At 41.8% G+C, this 18,088-nt stretch overlaps 1 protein-coding gene across 1 annotated transcript in view; it reads left to right on the top strand.

The window, feature by feature from the left end:
- The first annotated feature begins 7,578 nt into the window (after positions 1-7,578).
- The window catches only part of Ube2u (ubiquitin conjugating enzyme E2 U), a 69,205-nt gene continuing 58,695 nt past the window's right edge, over positions 7,579-18,088 (top strand). Inside the window, exons 1-4 of the mRNA XM_048453154.3 lie at positions 7,579-8,005; positions 10,268-10,349; positions 11,274-11,366; positions 13,990-14,087. Coding sequence (XP_048309111.3) covers positions 7,940-8,005; positions 10,268-10,349; positions 11,274-11,366; positions 13,990-14,087 — 339 coding nt within the window. The 5' untranslated portion in view covers positions 7,579-7,939. The remainder of the gene's footprint in view (positions 8,006-10,267; positions 10,350-11,273; positions 11,367-13,989; positions 14,088-18,088) is intronic.

Here is an 18,088-nt window from a genome sequence, read left to right as displayed (position 1 = left end):
TTAACAAATGGTGCTGGCATAACTGGATGTCAACCTGTAAAAAAATGAAAGTAGATCCATATCTATCACCATGCACAAAAATCAAGTCCAAATGGATTAAAGACATCAACATTCATCTGTCCACTTTGAACCTGATAGAAGAGAAAGTGGGAAGTAGTCTACAAGATATAGGCACAGGAGGCCTCTTCCTAAGTAGGACCCCAGTAGCACAGACAATAAGAGAAACAATGAAAAAATGGGATCTACTGAAACTGAGAAGCTTCTGTAAAGCAAAGGACACTGTCAGTAGGACAAAAAGGCTGCCTTCTGACTGGGAGAAGATCTTCACCAACCCCTCATCAGACAAAGGTCTGATCTCCAAAATATACAAAGAACTCAAGAAACTAGACACTAAAACTCTAATTAACCCAATTAAAAAATGGGGTACTGAACTTAACAGAGAATTCACAACAGATGAACTTCGAATGGCCAGAAGACACTTAAGGTCATGCTCAACCTCCTTAGCGATCAGGGAAATGCAAATCAAAACCACTTTGAGATACCATCTTACACCTGTCAGAATAGCTAAAGTCAAAAACACCAACGATAGCCTATGCTGGAGAGGATGTGGGGTGAGGGGAACACTCATCCATTGTTGGTGGGAATGCAAACTTGTGCAGCCACTGTGGAAATCAGTGTGGCGGTTTCTCAGGAAACTGGGAGTCAACCTCCCTCAGGACCCAGCAATTCCACTCTTGGGAATATACCCTAGAGATTCCCTAACATACTACAAAAGCATTTGTTCCACTATGTTCATAGCAGCACTATTTGTAATAGCCAGAACCTGGAAACAGCCTAGGTGCCCCTCAATAGAAGAATGGTTAAAAAAGGTGTGGAACATATACACATTAGAGTTTTACTCAGCGGTAAAAAACAATGACATCTTGAATTTTGCATGCAAATGGATGGAAATAGAAAACGCTTTACTGAGTGAGGTAAGCCAGACCCAAAAAGAGGAACACGGTATGTATTCACTCATAAGTGGATTCTAACCATAATTAAAGGTCTTTGAGCCTATTATTTGTGATCCTAGAGAAGCTAAATAAGAAGATGAACCTGATGAAGATTATTTAGCTATCCGCCAGGAGGTAGGAAATAGACAAGAGTCCCAGGTAACCTCGGGTGCATGGGGGGGGGAGGGTTGGTGGAAGGGGAGAGGGTTAGAGAGAAGGGAGTAGGGGAGGAATGGGGAAAGCTCGGTGGCCTGGGATGGGGGGGAGGGAGGAAGGATGAATATGGGATCAGGGCAGAATATATTTCAACTAAGGGAGTCATTTTAGGGTTTACAGGAGACTTGATTATATATGGGATCCCAGGTCCAAGGAGAAATCCCCCAGATTGTTCTCTGGACAGAGAAGAGGGTGCCTGAACCGGCTGTGGCCCATAACCATACTGATGTATATTTTGCTTATTACCATAGATCCTTCATCTGGCGAAGGACGGCGATACAGACGGAGACCCACATTGGAGCACCGGACTGAGCCCCCCAAGGTCCAAATGAGGAGCAGAAGGAGGAAGGACATGAAAAAGGAAATCAGGACTGCAAGGGATGCCATCACCCACTGATACAAGGGAACAAATCTAATGAGAGTTTACCAAGGCCACTTGGACTGGGACTGAACGAGGACATGATCTAACCAGATTCTCAGAATTTGGCCGGATTCTCTGAATGTGGCTGGCCCAAAGTCTTTCTGAAAAGCCATTGACTATGATACTGGGACTTGTTTCCTCTGCATATACTGAATTTTGGGGATCCAGTCTGTTTGGATACTCACATTCCTGGACCTGGAGGGAGGGGGGAGGAACTTGAACTTCCCACAGGGCAGGAAACCCTGACTGCCCTAAGGGACGAAGAGGGAGGAGGAGAGGGAGTGGGGGGAGTGGGAGGGTGTTGGGAAGAGGGGCGGAAATGGAAACTTTTATAATTTAATAAAATTTACTTTAAAAAGAAAAAAGAAGGTAAAGGGAAATAGTGGGATATAAATGATCTAATAGGGGAAATGGCACCTATCATGATAGGGGGCACCTCTTGGAATAGGGAGTGAGGAAAGTATAGGAGGGAGGCGGGTAACACAACAACAATGTGGATGTCTGAAAAAGCCACAAGGAATCAAACTATTATCTATTCACCTCCAAAAAGCTACAATGCACATAGTTCAGTCTTATAAATATACAGATATAGCTTTAATAAATTTCTCTAATCTGGACTGATGATGTTCCATCCAAGAGCTGAAGACTACTTAACAAAAACCCAGACATGGCAACCTCTCCTTTGAGTTCTTAGCCAGGGATGTCTAAGAGACTCCCCAAACATATAGCCTATTGCTGTTGCTCTTAGTTACCCCCAGAAGTGGAAGGTAAATCCCTGTCATTGAAGGCACAACACATTTTACAAACAGAACCCAGAGACTCCCAGCTAGAACTGATCTGAATGCCCCTTACCTGGGCACTAATTTTGTTGGTACCAGAAGGAGTGTGACAATCAATTGTCCTCCCCAGATACGATGCCTAAGAACCGCATCAACAAGCAGCAGAGTGTCTTAACCCTAAGGGTGAAGCAGGGACATGAACAGCAGTAACCAATAGCTCTCTAATTGGACTTAAGACCAATTCAACATAGATATATCATTCCTGGTACTGGAAATTCAGCTAACTACTCAATACTAGTGTTTATTGAAAGGTAATCTACAACCACTAATTTACTAAACCAGCATAATACTTAACTATTTATAAATATTTGCCCTCATCCCCACAAAGAAGTATAGTCTTCACCTCTCATCAAGGAAACTTCTCTGCAACAGATGGAGACCACAACAGAAAACCACAACCAAAATGCGGCATTATGGAGCCTAGTCCTAGTAAAGACAGTTACAAAACACTTCCACACCCAAGATTCCGGGAATATTGTGGGAGAGGAGGTGGAAAGATTGTAAGATTGTAAGGGTCAAAGAATTTGCTGTGAGACTGTGTCTCCTAGTAACATCAGAAGGTATACTGACAAGGTCTCACCAACATAACCACCCAAACACGAGCTGAACAAGGAAGATACTAATGAGCATGCCCAATTGGGTGGGGAAAAACCCAAGACACCTAAACTTTTCACAAGAACTATAGGCAACTGTGAAGCGGGGAACGGGAGAGGTGATCCTCCCTATGAACCAATTGGTTGTCCAGTGCCAAACATTATCCCTAAAAACATACATCAAAGTAACATTGTATGGACTCAGTAGGTTATATTTAGGAATATATATGTATATACAAATATACATATGTATGCAATAACAATGAATGATTGATGAAAAAAACAGACCATGAATTTGAAGAGGAGAACAGAGAGGTGTGTGGAAATTTTTTGAAGAAGCAGAGGGAAGGGATATATGTTGTGATTAAATTATAACCTCAAAAATAAAAAAAATTTAAGAATATTGACAGGTGAAAATGAAGCCAAAACAGTCAATAGAAACAAAACTGCAGATGCAAACAGATACTGTCACCAACTAATGAGAGGAGAAGGAATCTGTCAAAGCAAAGTAAGAGTGCTTACTTGGGAGAACATGGGCTAGTGGGAGGTAATGTGTCCAGCAGTTAAAAGCATGGGTGACAGAGCTTGCATCCTGGCTCTGCTGCATTCCAGATGTCAACTGCTTCATGTCTCTGCCACAGTGTCCAACATTTGTGAATTCAAATGAATGCTTACTTACTAGAGTTGTTTTGGAGGGTGAGATTAAGTCCCACAAAGCAATTAACACAATGTCCAGCTCATAGAACATACTAGCTATTCTTTGTCAAAGAGAGTTACTTCTCTTATTACTCACAATGTCCTTGTAAGGTGTGAGCATTAACTCATGGAACAGACGAGGACATGTAAGTGTCAGGGAACTAACTTCTTCAAGGCTACAAACGCTAATAAGACACATATTTACTGTGATACAGTTCAGGTCCTTCTTGCAAGCACTCACATTTTTTTTTTTTACCACCGAATATTAAGGTAAGATAGTAGATGAACTGGGAGTAGGGGCTAATTTTCCTGCTTGAGTTAGTTTGGCCCCATCCTAGTTTAATTTCTAATGCTGTGATAAATAACATGACTAAAAGCAACTTGGGATAGGAAGGGTTATTTCGTCTTCCAGCTTACAGTCTAGCACTGAGGGAATTCAGAGCAGAAACTCAAAACAGGAACCTGAGGCAGAAAAGGATGCAGAAGCCATGGAGGGGTACAGCTTATTGGCTTGCTATACATGACTTGCTCAACCTGCTTTCTTATAGAACTGAAGACAACCTGCCCAGGGCTGGCATCACCCACAACGGACTGGGTCCTCCCACATAAAGCATTAATCAAGGAAATTCCCTAAAGTCTTACCTACAGGCAATCTGATAGAGGCATGGTGTTTCAGATAAGGCTCTCTCTTCTCCAATAGCCCTAACTTGTATCAGGTTGACAAAAACAAAAACAAATCTCCCAACCCAGAACAGCCCCCAAATAAAAACACCACAGTAAATCTGATGAAGACAGCAGAAAAGTATATAACTTAGGAGATGTGGTACAATCATGACATCAGTGATATGTGTGAAGAGTTTATTAAAATTAACATTTGGGAACTGAAGAGATTGCTCGATGGTTAAGAGCACTGGCTGCTCTTCCAGAGGACCCGGGTTCAATTCGCAGCACCCACATGGCAGCTCCCATGTAACTCAAGCTCCAGTGGATCCAATGCCCTCGTCTGACTGTGGACACTGCACAAATACCGTGCACACACACACATGTAGGCTGATACACCCATACACATAAAATAATAAAACCTACCATTTCGTGCAATGGCACGCAGACAAGACTATTTCCAATTGGCCTCTGCTTGTATGTTTCCAATGGCAAGTGACTCAGGTGTATGAAGAACTGATGCTAATTATGGTAGCAAACCTAGGCGGTGGCTGCATCTATATCAGATGCTGCACACACACAGGCACACACACACACACACACACACACACACACAGAGGCACGCAAACACACACGAACTCTTTTTTTTTTTGCATGTTCACATTTGAAGATATATATTTACACATTATTAGAATTACCATACACTTAAGAGACAGAGATAGTAGGATATCTGTGAATTTGAGGCCAGCCTGATCAACATGAGTTCCAGAACAGCCAAGGCTACATAGTGAGACCTTGTTTCACTTGTCTGGGGGAAAAAAATACAAATCTTCATAGTAGCTGATTCTTTTCTTTTTTTATTTTTCTTTTCTTTCTTTTTTAATTTTTTTATTAATTTATAAAAATTTCCACTTCCGTCCCTCCTCCCAATACCCCCCCATTCCCCCTACTCCCTCTCCTCCTTCCTCTCCAGTCCTAAGAGCAGTCAGGGTTTCCTGCCCTGTGGGAAATTCAAGTTCCTTTCCCCTCCCTCCAGGACTAGGAAGGTGAGCATCCAAACAGACTAGGATTCCAAAAAGTCAGTACATGCAGACGAAACAAGTCCCAGTACCATTATCAATGGCTTCTCAGACAGTCCCCATGTCAGCCACATTCAGAGAATCCGGTTTGATCACATGCTCGTTCTGTCCCAGTCCAGCAGGCCTTGGTGAGCTCTCATTAGATCAGTCCCCTTGTATCAGTGGGTGAACGCACCCCTTGCGGTCCTGACTTCCTTGTTCATGTTCTCCCTCCTTCTGCTCCTCATTTGGACCTTGGGGGCTCAGTCCAGTGCTCCAATGTGGGTCTCTGTCTCTATCTCCATCCATCGCCAGATGAGGGTTCTATGGTGATATGCAAAATATTCATCAGTATGGTTATGGGCCAAGGCCAGTTCAAGCACCCTCCCCTCTGCTGTCCAGGGAACAATCTGGGGACCTCTCCTTGGACCTGGGAACCCCTCTAGAATCAAGTCTCTTGCAAACCCTAAAATGGCTCCCTTAGTTGAGATAAATACTTCCCTGCTCCGATATCCATTCCTTCCTCCCCCCCATCCCATTCCCCTCTTTCTATTGCTTGCTCTCCTCACCAAAGTCCCAGTGCCCTTTCAGATCAGAAGCTTCCACAATCAAAACACACCTCCTAGAAGCCAGCAATTAAGTTAATTATAAAGTTTCAAGGTGCTAGGTGGCCAGTTACAAACCACTGTTCAGATTTAACAGGCTCTCCAATGCTTAGGGGTTGAACCCACACAGGGAGACTGGCAGGAAGATCTGTCTTCTCCGTTCTCAAAATGGTTCTAGGTCTCCCAAGTTGTTTGGCCCCTCAGCTTCACCAACTGTGGGCACATTTTAACTGCCCTGGGGTTTCTGCTCATAACCCACGCCCTTTTTGTGTTCTTCTCTTCTGCTCTGTCTGCTCCTGTCCCCGTGGAGGGTCCTCCTACTCCATGGCTGCCCTCCCTGCTATCCTCTACTCGACTTTAACCCCCTAGATGCTGAGGACCGACTAAGCTCCCCAGTAACCTCCTGCACATCGCTCCCCAACCCTTGCTTTACGTGCATCTAGGTTCTCACTGGTCTTTCTCTTTGCCCCAAATCTTCCATCTTGTTCAGTTCAATCCATTCAGCCATCTCTTGGCGCCTTTTCTCACGTGCTTTGGAGCTGGGAATGCAGTGAGGAATAAACATGTCAGCATTTATATCCGAGTGGGGAAGAAAACCAGCAATGGGAACACGGTAATCATATGCAAAGATGAACCCGGGCTAAATTAGACACAACTCACCCTGGTGCCTCACAACTTTAAAGAGGAATTTAGGCGCTTCCGCTATGTAAGCATTGATTATCAGAGAAGAGGAATAAAATCCAGGTAGAGATGGTGGTTGCTACGCACGGGAAAAGAGGATGCCGTTCAGTACCCAGCGCACCTCAAGTGTGATTCAGGTGAGAGAAACAAAATAGGAGAAGTCAGTCGACCTTTAAAATGCTAAAGAAGGAGGCAAAATGATCTGCGGAGGTAGCAAGGTCCTATTAAAGCACTTTAAATCAGGACACACAAGCTCACGTATTAGTTTCAGTCTACGTTGCTGGTCCTAGGAGAGGATATTCTGTTGTCTAGGAAAGACAAGGCTGTTAACTTGAGTGAATTTCAGTGAATGCGTGCAAGCTCTAAAGAGGAGGGCTGGGGTTGCTTTCAGCTATCCAGCCTGGAAAAGAGGTGAATAAATTGGGGTGGAAGTCTAGCTGGGAAGCAGGAATGGTTTGGATTGTAGTTCGGAAGGCAGCTTTGGGTACCAGTCATGTAGTTGACTGTCCCTGACAGTCAAAGAGAAAGGCTCACGGTGAGCAGGCGTTCCCGAGAGGCTTCTGCAATTTACAGTTCAAGTCCTGGGACACAGGGAAGGCCCTCTAACCAGCGGTGTCCGGGTTCACTGAGAAGCGGGGATTGTCGTCTTGAATGCTGACTTCATTGGCCTTCCCCACTGACACTGTTCATCGATTGGCTAAGAGGACTTACAATTCCGTAGCTAAAGCCCACAACTTGAATGCCGCACCTCCTTCAGAGGCCTGTTGCTTAGCAACTGGTTTCCTTAGTCGAGCTGAGCTGACACAGCTTTCTTTCACCTGCGAGGTAAAAGAGAACTTGCCAGCGCTGCTTCAGGCTTGCCCTTTTCATTCCGTCTTCACGTGCCAAGACGCGGTCTTCTCTCAAGTGGTCCCCCAAGTTTGTCTTGGGGGTGGCGGCAGGCAGTGAGACACCTCAGATCAGAAGGACTCCGGTCCTCCTTCTAGAAGTCCCCACTTGGAGGGGTCAGAGGAGGGAAGGAAAGTCATCGTTAAATCGTAATCTTAGCAGTCATTTAACTGGGGAGCTAGTAACCGTTAACCAGGGGTCAGAGGATGACCTGAGACCCCTGTCAAGAGATCTGCCCAGAGCAAACCGGATAGTTCAGGGACAGGTGGCAGTCCCTCCGCGGCCTCATCATGTACTCCAGAGCTTACATCTTGCTGGAAAGAGAGTTCAAGGAGTTACAGCACAAGAGAAATGAGGTAAGTACAGGGCGTGGCGGGTTCTGCTTCATCCCGTGAGACTGTTTAAGGTTAGTTCGTGCTTACTCTATAAATCATGATTTAACTACACCGACTTTCCCACTCCAGTATTCCAGAAGTATAACTACTGTTTCAAAGTCATGATGGGTAACGGTTTTAAGTACATTGTGAGGGGCGATTTCTCTAAGCCGAAACCCTGGGCATCAGAGTGTGTCAAGGAGTGACTGACAGATTCAGTTCATACTCATTAATATTGTAAACTAAGTAGCGCTTTGTTTTCCTACGGGCAAGCTAGCACTCAGAAAGATTCAGTGTAGATTTGTACCCCAGGATCCACTCCATCACTTTCTGAGCATTTGTTTTGAGATTTGTGTTCCACTGCATACTCCCTAGGACTTTTTTCTTTTACCAAAACAAGGCATAGGTGTCTTTGCCTCCTAATATTAATGCAGCAGGAAAAAAAAATACCCTTTGCCCCAGTGCCCCCAGTGAAGTTACTGGCGTTCATTTGTGCCATGGGCTTATTTATGGAAAATGAAAAATGAATGAGAGGGAAAAATGGGAAAAGCCTTTTTAAAACAGAAACAACGCCATCCTTAGAGGAGTGTGTGCAGCGGAACCAACAATAGCTCTGTCGGTGATGGTTCAGAACACATGTCCCATTTCATGCCGACTATAAACACAATTTTTTAAAAACCCTCTGGAGATGCTTCGGATCAACTATATCAACATTACAGATGCATGGACCTCGTGTCGAATAACATTTCTGTTCAGTCCAAACATTGTTGTTCTCTGGCATAAAAGAATCAAGTGATGGGTTCTATCCGTGCAGATAATACAGAAAGACGGATGCAGTGTTTGCTTTGATAGTCACCTCATGCACTTATTCACTACGCTGGCTCAGGAAGAATTTGCTGAACTTATTCAAGTATACTCAGCATAGCTGCCATGGTTTTCTGTGAAGCACATTCTTGAATCTCCATAGAAACAATACTTAAATGTAGGAAAAGTTCGTTTTTATATACAAGAGTAACCTGGGAATTTTTATTTTATTTTCTTAAATCAGTTTTCTAAAATTTAATATAAAAATGAAAATTAAAAAACCACACACCAAAAATTAACCAAGCCAGAAGTACATACATTCCAGTGAACTTCCACACAATTAAAGTGGCCATTCAGAAAAGAAGCTATGGAGCTTTATATTGGTTTTTACACTTTCACTATTGAACATACTTTTAGGCATTTATCCATTATCAAAAGCAAGCCAAAAACAAACAAAACAAAACAAAACAAAATCCATGGCAGAGTTAGAACTAGAAAAACAATTAGCTTTTGTTGCATGTTGTTTTTGCTCTTTTTGCTTTTTTGGGAGATCACCACCCAGCTCCCAAATAAATCACACCGAGTTTTATTATTACTTATAAATGCCCAGCCTTAGCTTGACTTGTCTCTTGCCAGCTTTTCTTACCTTAAGTTAACCTGTCTACCCTTTTCCTCTGGGCTCTTGTCTTTCTCCCTTCTGTGTATCTTACTCTCCTTCTTACTCCGTGGCTGGCTGGGTGATGACCCCTGACGCCCTCCTCCCTCGTTCTCCCGTGCCTCCTCTCCTCTTTTCTGTTTCTCTTTATCCTCTCCGCCTGCCAGTCCTGCCTGTTCTTGCTCCTGCCTCACTATTGACCATTCAGCTCTTTCTGAGGACCATCAGGTGTTTTAGATAGGCACAGAATCACAGCTCCGTGGAGTTAAACAAGTGTGGCATAAACAAAAGTCACACACCTTAAGATAGTACTTCCCAGCAAGCTTTAGATTCTCTTTCAATAACATGACAAAAACTCCAACTCATAAATACAGTGGACTTGAGTTTAGACTTTTTAGTGAAAATGACCCTACATCCTACCTTCCATATGGGATCCATCATCTTCAGGAACTTTCAGGAAACACATGCTTTCCAATCCCCTACCATTTCCTCCTTTTCCCATTGGGATCTTCAATGGCCACGCCCTCCACGTATGCAGTCCTTATTTCCCGGTCCCACTGGTGATTTCTACTCTCAGCACTTGGTTTCTAATTTACTGTTATTTCAAGTGTTTCCCGGCATCTACCTTAAGACAAGCAATGCCTCCTCCCCACATCAACAAATAAACTCTCAGAAAAAAGTCAAAATGTTGAAATTTATTGAACCCCAGAATCTGATTTTCAAAGCTACAAAGACTGTTTTAGTCTGTTTGTTTGTTTATTTATTTCTTTATTTTTTAATGACAGGGCATCACTGCTTTTCCTACAAGCGAAGACCTGATGAGCTGGGAAGCTCAGGTTGAAGGGCTTCAGAACTCCATCTGGGAAGGTTCGCGTTTCCAAATTCAATCCAGAGGTCTCCAGAGGTGGTGGGTGAGTCGGGAGGACTAAGGACAGCTCCACAGCCTCACTCTTAGTCCCTCATGTTACTGTATTGTTTCTCTTTTTAAAAATTTTATTTACTTGTTATTTTTATTTCATAGAATTTGTGTTTTGTCTGCATGTATGTCTGTGTGAATGTGTTGGATCCCCTGAAACTGAAGTTAAAGGCTTTTATGAGCTGCCATGAGAGTGTCAGGAATTGAACCTGGGTCCTCTGGAAGCCCAGTCGGTGCTCTTAACCACTGAGCCATCTGTCCAGTCCCATGTTACTGTATTTTTAAGAAGCAAACACAATAAAGTACCTTTATCAAGAATATTTGCCAATAGTCTCCACGAGATCAGAGAATACCTATCAAAATTCCCCTTGACTTCAGCATTCCGCAATTATTTCTTGGTTTTCCCTTTATAATTTTCCCGTAAATTTCCAGAAGTCAAATCCTCAATGAAACTGGCCCACTATAAACTTTAATAACTATGAGTTATTTCAGTTATTTATTTAAAGGAGATTCTTTGGACAAAGGTAAAATATACTATATACTATACACTGCATATATATATATATTATAAATATCCTATCCGCTGCTAGGATCTTGGAGAGAATGCCAAAGAGGGGAGGGAGATTAGCAATTTCACTCACAGGAGTCAGAAAGGCTTTCTAAGGAAGCAACATTTGAGTTGACACGTGAGTACAAGCCAAGCTCTACAGGAGAAGAAGGACATTCATGTTGCAGGCAGGAAAGGTTGCTGCACTTTCTCGGAAGGAGATTAGCCAGTGAGAGGAGGCAGTGTGTCGGGGATGGAGGGAGTGAGTGTTCAATCAGGCTAGAGCTAACCATAACACTTGAATGGCATCGTTACTTCTGTATTACAGGATTTGTGTTCGACTTGTCAATAGATTTTACACCAGAGTACAACCTTGTTCCTCCAGTTGTGAAATTTCTAACAATTCCTTTTCATCCAAATGGTAAGAACTAAGTGAGACTCTTATTATTGTATTATTGTGACTTTGTCTATGCAATTCTTTGGGGGGGGGTAGTGTTTAATAGCCATGGTCCCCTTTAGCAACTTACAGTTAAAGTAAGAATACTCATTGGAGAAACTTTTAAAGGCAGAAAAATTGGCAATGTCTTTGAATCCAAAGAGTTAGTAAAGCAACATTTTTGATATTTTACCATAGCTCCTCATTTTCCTGTGTACAGTTTTCTGCATAGTTGAGTTGTTACATATAGTTTTGAATTTGACTTTAGTTTAGATAGTGTGTCATTTTCCTGCATTTTAAAACTTCTTGTTTTTAATTATGTGTGTGTGTGTGTGTGTGAAGGGGTAGTGGTTGAGCGCATAAGTGTGGTGCCAGTGGAGGAGAGAAGAGGGTTTCGGATCCCCGGGAGATGGTAGCTATGGGCCATCCAGCGTGAGTGCTGAGAACCAAACTCAGCAAGTCTCTTGAGCCAGCTCCTCAGCCCCTTTCCTGCATTTTCATACACTCTGTCATGCATCATTTATTATTATAGTTGAATCTAATTTTTCATTTTATAAAAATAATACACCAGATAACTTAATCTTTGGGAAAAGAAATATGTTAGATTGTTCTGTTGGGTTCTCCATAAAGGGATTGCCTGAAGCTTTGCATTTTCTTTAGTTGGGTTCTAAGATAGAAGACAGCGTAGTGTAACTGTGGACTTGTACAGGGATCTTTCCCTGAAACTACTGAAAACCATGACATCTAAACATGTAAACATTTACAAACCTCTATAGCTATGCACATTATAAACAAGCTAAAAAAAAGTAACAAAACTGCATTCTGAAAACTCAGGGACCATTCATGGTACAGGGCAGAATATCTATACCGCATAAAGAACCCTTGTGAACTAGCAGAAAGCAGTGTAAAACCCATGAACAAACACTGGATAAACAGAGCAAGGCAAAACAATCTCATTGTGAAGAAAATAGATACAAATTAAAACACAACATATCATGATTCATCACTTCTGCTTACAAAACATTAAAAGACATTAAAATTTAATTCTAGCAGACATTATTCCCCATCATAAGGGAAGTGACCTGACACTTTCTAATCACATATAAAATATGCATATCCCTACAGGCCAAAATTTCAGGTTTATGGATTATTCTGTTAGATACAGTAGCACAAAAGTATGCTCTCCTGAAGGATGATCATTCACAGTAGATTTAACCATGGCCTTGCAGCAGCCTCTCCCATATATTCCAAATCATCTCTGGATTACTTAACAATGAAAACACTATGTGCACGGCTGCTCTACTATATTGTTTCAAAAATAATGACAAGAAAAATGTCTGCACAAGTTCAGTATGAATGCTAATTTTCTTAATATTTCTGATACTCAGTTGAATCCATGGATTCAAAACCTATGCACACAGGTAACCCACTATAAAGACTATAATGACAATATCCATTGACATAGAAATCTTTTTTTTTTTACTACAGGAAGTTTTTAAGTAAAACTCTAAGATTATATCTTTCCTCTATAAAGAAAAGGAAGACTTTGAAAGTTGGATTTTCTTGGTCACTGCAGTGTCCCTAGAATCATCATTGCTTGGCACATAGTAGGTGCTTACATATCTTTTTAATAAGCATATCCCAAGGGCCAGTAAAGCGATCCAGCAGGGAAGGGCACTTGCTGAGAAACCTGACAAGCCCCAGACACCACATGGTGGAAGAAGAGAACCAACTCCCATAGGCTGTCCTCTAGAGATACACTGAAGCTCATGTGCATATGCACACACACATACATACACACACACACAAATAAATGAATGCAAGAAATTTTAATAAATAAATACAACTAGAAATATGTTGCAATTTATTTTAAATGAAAAAGAACACCTTGAAAATAAAATATCAACATATCCTTTCATGTGATAAGCACATGAGCACTTATGAGCACTTACAGGTATACAAATGGAAGTCTGTAGATCAATGTGACGTAAGAGTGGAATTGTTATTCATATTTTATTTGACATTTTCTTGTATACCCTTTTTCTCCGTAGTCCACTATTATCTTTGTAATTAAAATCTAGCTTTGAAACTGGGCAAATGGCTTTTGCAAGCATAAGGGCCTGACTTCAAATCCTAAGCAGGCATATAGAAACCCAGCCACGACCTCTCACACCTTTAACGCCAGCCCTGCGGAGGGAGGGGCTGTGAGCAAGGGCATCGCTGGGGCTTGCTGACCACACACCTACACCAGTTTCAATGAGAGACCCTCTCTCAAAGAAGTAAGATAAAGACATTAGAGCAGAGTACCTGACCTCCTCCTCTGACTTCTGGGTATTACAGGCATGCACACCCGCACACACATGTACATGTCAATCACACACATACACATCACACATGAGCCTCAAAAAAAATCCTGTATTTGAAATTTATAGTATCAAATTACTGCACCAGGAGCCTATTATCAGCTAAAGCTGGTGGACGCAAGAGAGCCACGCAGTGATTATCATTATATGAAACAGGAAGAAAGAAGAAGAATAGATAAATTAATTATAAATTATGATGCTTTATAAGCTTTGAATACTAAAACTAATATACTGTTTTAATACAGTAGACCCACAAACCGGTCAGCCCAGCATAGACTTTTTGGACAACCAGGACAGCTGGAACACAAATTACTCAATAAGCAGCATCTTACATGCTATACAGGTAAGAATACAGTTACTGTAATGCTCTCTCTCTCTCTCTCTCTCTCTCTCTCTCTCTCTCTCTCTCTCTTTCTTTCTTTCTTTCTCTGTGAGATTCTCTTTAAGATGGGGGCCTCACTATGTAGCCCCAGGTTGACCTTAAACTCATGATTCTCCTGCCTCCACCCCCTGGGGACTAGAATTACGAGCATGTACCACCATGCCTAACTTAATGCTTTAACACATTTAATTCTCCCACCTAATTATCACACAAGGGTTAACGTGTACACAGCATATTAAATGCTTAAAGGATCTGAGCGAGCTGGCTAGTGTCAATCAAAATTTCTTCATTGGGAACTGAGGAGTGGATCTTTAGCTGCAGACTTATTTGAAATTGATAGTTAAAGCCCTTTGCATTTTATAAAAGAAGAAAGGAACCATTGAGATGTGGTGAATTATAGACATACATCCGGGCTTTATTTCAGCTTCTAACAGTGAGCACGTCTCTGGAGTGGTTCCTAGTTCCCGGGTCTCACCTGTCTCGGAGAGGTGAGTCACTGGCTGCACCTTAGAATATTCAGCTTTCTTCTGCGTTTCAGACAATGTCAGCTGCTTTCCTCTCTCTCTCTCTCTGTCTCTCTCTCTCTCTGTCTCTCTCTCTGTCTCTCTCTCTCTCTCTCTCTCTCTGTCTCTCTCTTCTCTCCCCCCTAAGTGTTCATATCAAACCTGTTGAATGTTCATATCAAGCCTGTTAAATAATGAAAACAAAAAAGATACTTCCTCCTCAGGTCACTGTCTGGTTTTCAAATGCCACATTCACTGCTGGGCCCATGTCCTTAAATGCATAGATCTCCATCTTATGTCCTTTTTCGTTTTCTTTTTCTCTTTCTTCTTCTTCTTTTTTTTTTATTTCTTAAACTGCCATGGGTGTCGGATCCTGTTATGGCATTCCAACGCTCAAAAGAAATCCCACACTAGCTCAGAATCAAGAAATAGATAATCATTTATTAAGGGGTAAACTCACAAATTAGAATCCTCCGCTTGACCAGTTGAATCACGCGATCCAAAAGAGCAGCAGGCAGGAACGGAGCGAGGGGAATGAGTGAGATGGGGCACACACATGCACGCATGCACGTTTGGCTTCCCCATAAATAGTATAAGAGGCCACGCCCCAGTAGGCGGGTAAATACAAGCTGTAATACTTCCTACAGCAGGATCCCCTGGAACTATAATTACAGACAGTTTTGGGCTGCCATGTGGGTGCTGGGAATTGAACTCGGGTCCTCTGTAACAGTAGTCAGGGCTCTTAACCACTGAGCCATCTCTCCTGTCCCATATCCTCCTTTTTCATCTAATGCTAAAATTAATTATTACAGTAGCATTGCTTTGACTGTTTAGAGAAGCTGAACAATTTCCCCCCAGGAATCTATTTGTCATCAAGAATATTGGTGATAAATTATTACAGTTTGACCAGCTGGAATACCTGGAGGACAATTTTTAAGATAATTCGGTTTTTTTCCACCAAAATTATAATATAATTTCTATTTTCTATTCTTGAAAATAAAAGTTAAGATTGTGGTGAATCATCTTAGCAGACCGAGTAAAGTGTTGACCTGTAACAAAATTCAGTTCATTCATTCATTCTATAAACACTGAAGATCTGCCAGTCTGAGAGTGTCTTCTGTTCATTCATTCATTCTATAAACTTTTACTGAACATCTGCCAGTGATGTGGGAGTCCCCTCTGTGTGTTGCTTGCATTGGTTAATAAATAAATAAACTATCTTGGCCTGATAGGGCAGAAGTTAGGTAGGAGGAAAAGATAGAACTGAATTCTTGGAGGAAGAAAGCAAAGTTGGAGAGACACCACGGACCTGCCGCCATGAAGAGATGGACATGCTGGAACTTGGCTGGTAGGCCACGACCTCATGGTGGTATACAGATTAATAGAAATGGGTTAAACTAATATGTAAGAGTTAACCAATAAGAAGTTAGAACTAATGGACCAAGCAGTGATTTAATGAATACAGTTTCTTTGTAGTTATTTCAGGGGTAAGCTAGCAGGGCGGCCAGGACAAGCAAGCGGTCTCTCCTTGCAACATGCCAGTGTCTTCTGATAGAGGCATTTGAGATGTGGAGTTGGAGAGATGGTGCAATGTTTAAGAGCACTTGTTGCTCTTGCAGAGGACCCAGGTTCAGTTTCTACCACCCACATGGTGACTCATAGCTGTCTGAAACTCCAGTTCCAAGACATCCAGCACCCTCTTCTGGCCTCTGCAGACCCTTAGGTATACATGTGGTGCACAGACATACACATAATATATAATGTATTTAAGTTCAGATACGTATCTAGGAAAACTCTAACTCCAATGCTATATGTGTTTCCTTCAGATCTTTGCTTCTAAGCTTCTGTTAGCATCAACCATTGACTCCTGCATTCTCCTTAGGGTTAAGTACAAATTCTGCCCCAGAGCAGAGGCCCCGCTTTCTGCACTTAGATGCTCACTCACGCTATGGGATCCTGCTTCTGTTTGTACCCCATGCTTTTCTGCACTCACATTGCTTGATGTAATTCTGATCCAAAAGAACTTACAGAGATGTCAACTCTAACAGTATAGACCCAAGCAAAGCTTGAACCTCGAGTAACGCTTGGCCAGCTCTCCGTCAGATGGCCACCCACCTCCCTCCCTTCTTTCCAGACTGTCCATCAACCACGGGGCTCTTCACATCCCAGTTAGGTCACGCACCTCTCCCTCTCATATGTCTTTTCTGATTCCTTTTCCTAGGGCAGAATTTATGGCATTTGTCTGGAGGGCACTGGCTTTGCCAGGTACCTAACAGTATTTAGATTTCTGTCCGACACTATAGCACATACTATTTCCCAAACTGTTTTCTATTGGACCAGTCTGTAGCCTGATTGAAATGTGCCAAGGAGCTGAATTCTCACTTACTCTTTAATAATTTCATTTAAACCACTACCTTTTACCAATGTCTACTAGTAACAGACAATACAAACACAAATCATAATTATTGCTTACTTTCTTTTGAATTAAAAAACCATATTTCTAATTACCATGCTGTTTCTTTTCATAGAGATGGTACTTTAAATATTGTTTAAAATATTTTAAAAATAGTAGTCACCCCACCAAAATAAATGCAATCTTAAACAACTAAAAAATTTCACATAAAATAAAGACAAATATCAACACTCATCCATGAAACAAATTTCAAAACCATCAGCTGCAATCAAATGGATATTATAAAACCTATCACTCTACTGATACAGGCACTTGTTGAAGATCTAGAATTCTCCATCTTTTGTTTTTGAAATTCTGTCACCATGAGTCTAATTTAAAGACTGAGCCTTTGTTCTCTTTGGCTCCTTCAGCAGTGTGTCTGACTTACACACATGCTAATCTACTAATAACATATAGTAATAGTATATACAAATATGCCAATTTTTAAAAGTCATTAAATACTCGCAATAGCCGTGTGTGTGCCATGTGAATAAGTCTCTCACACACAGCAGTTAAGGAGAAAATATGCAATAAAATTTGCCAGATGTGCCTTGTTGAGTAAGATTCTCTCCAGCCAGAGACCAAAGCTTGCTTGCAACGATGAGTTTCTTCTGCTTCCCACCCACTTTGAAAGGTAGGGTGGGATCCTCTCTAAATCCATCCTTATTTGGGCAATTATTATGATCTTGGAAATGTAGACTGAATGTGTTTCCCAGAGAGAAAACTCCAGTAATAGCAGAGAATTCTTGTTGCTCTTGAAATATCAGATGTCAAAATGATTACTTTCATTGGAGAAAGTCTGCTATAATTTTCGTATTTTTGTTTTGATTTTGCTTATGGTTTTCTGCATGCATTTATCATTCGCTGTGTGCATCCCAGCAGCGTGCACGTGAGGGTCAAAGGACAACTTACTGGAGAAGTCTCTCTCCTTCCATCATGTGGGTCCTAGGGCTCAAACTCCTGCTTCCATCTCCCCAGGTGTGTGCCACCACATAGGACCTTTCCAT

This window comes from Myodes glareolus, chromosome 3 (assembly GCF_982192425.1).
Source record: "Myodes glareolus chromosome 3, mMyoGla1.1, whole genome shotgun sequence".
NCBI lineage: Eukaryota > Metazoa > Chordata > Mammalia > Rodentia > Cricetidae > Myodes > Myodes glareolus.
This window is presented reverse-complemented; position numbering and strand designations above follow the sequence as displayed.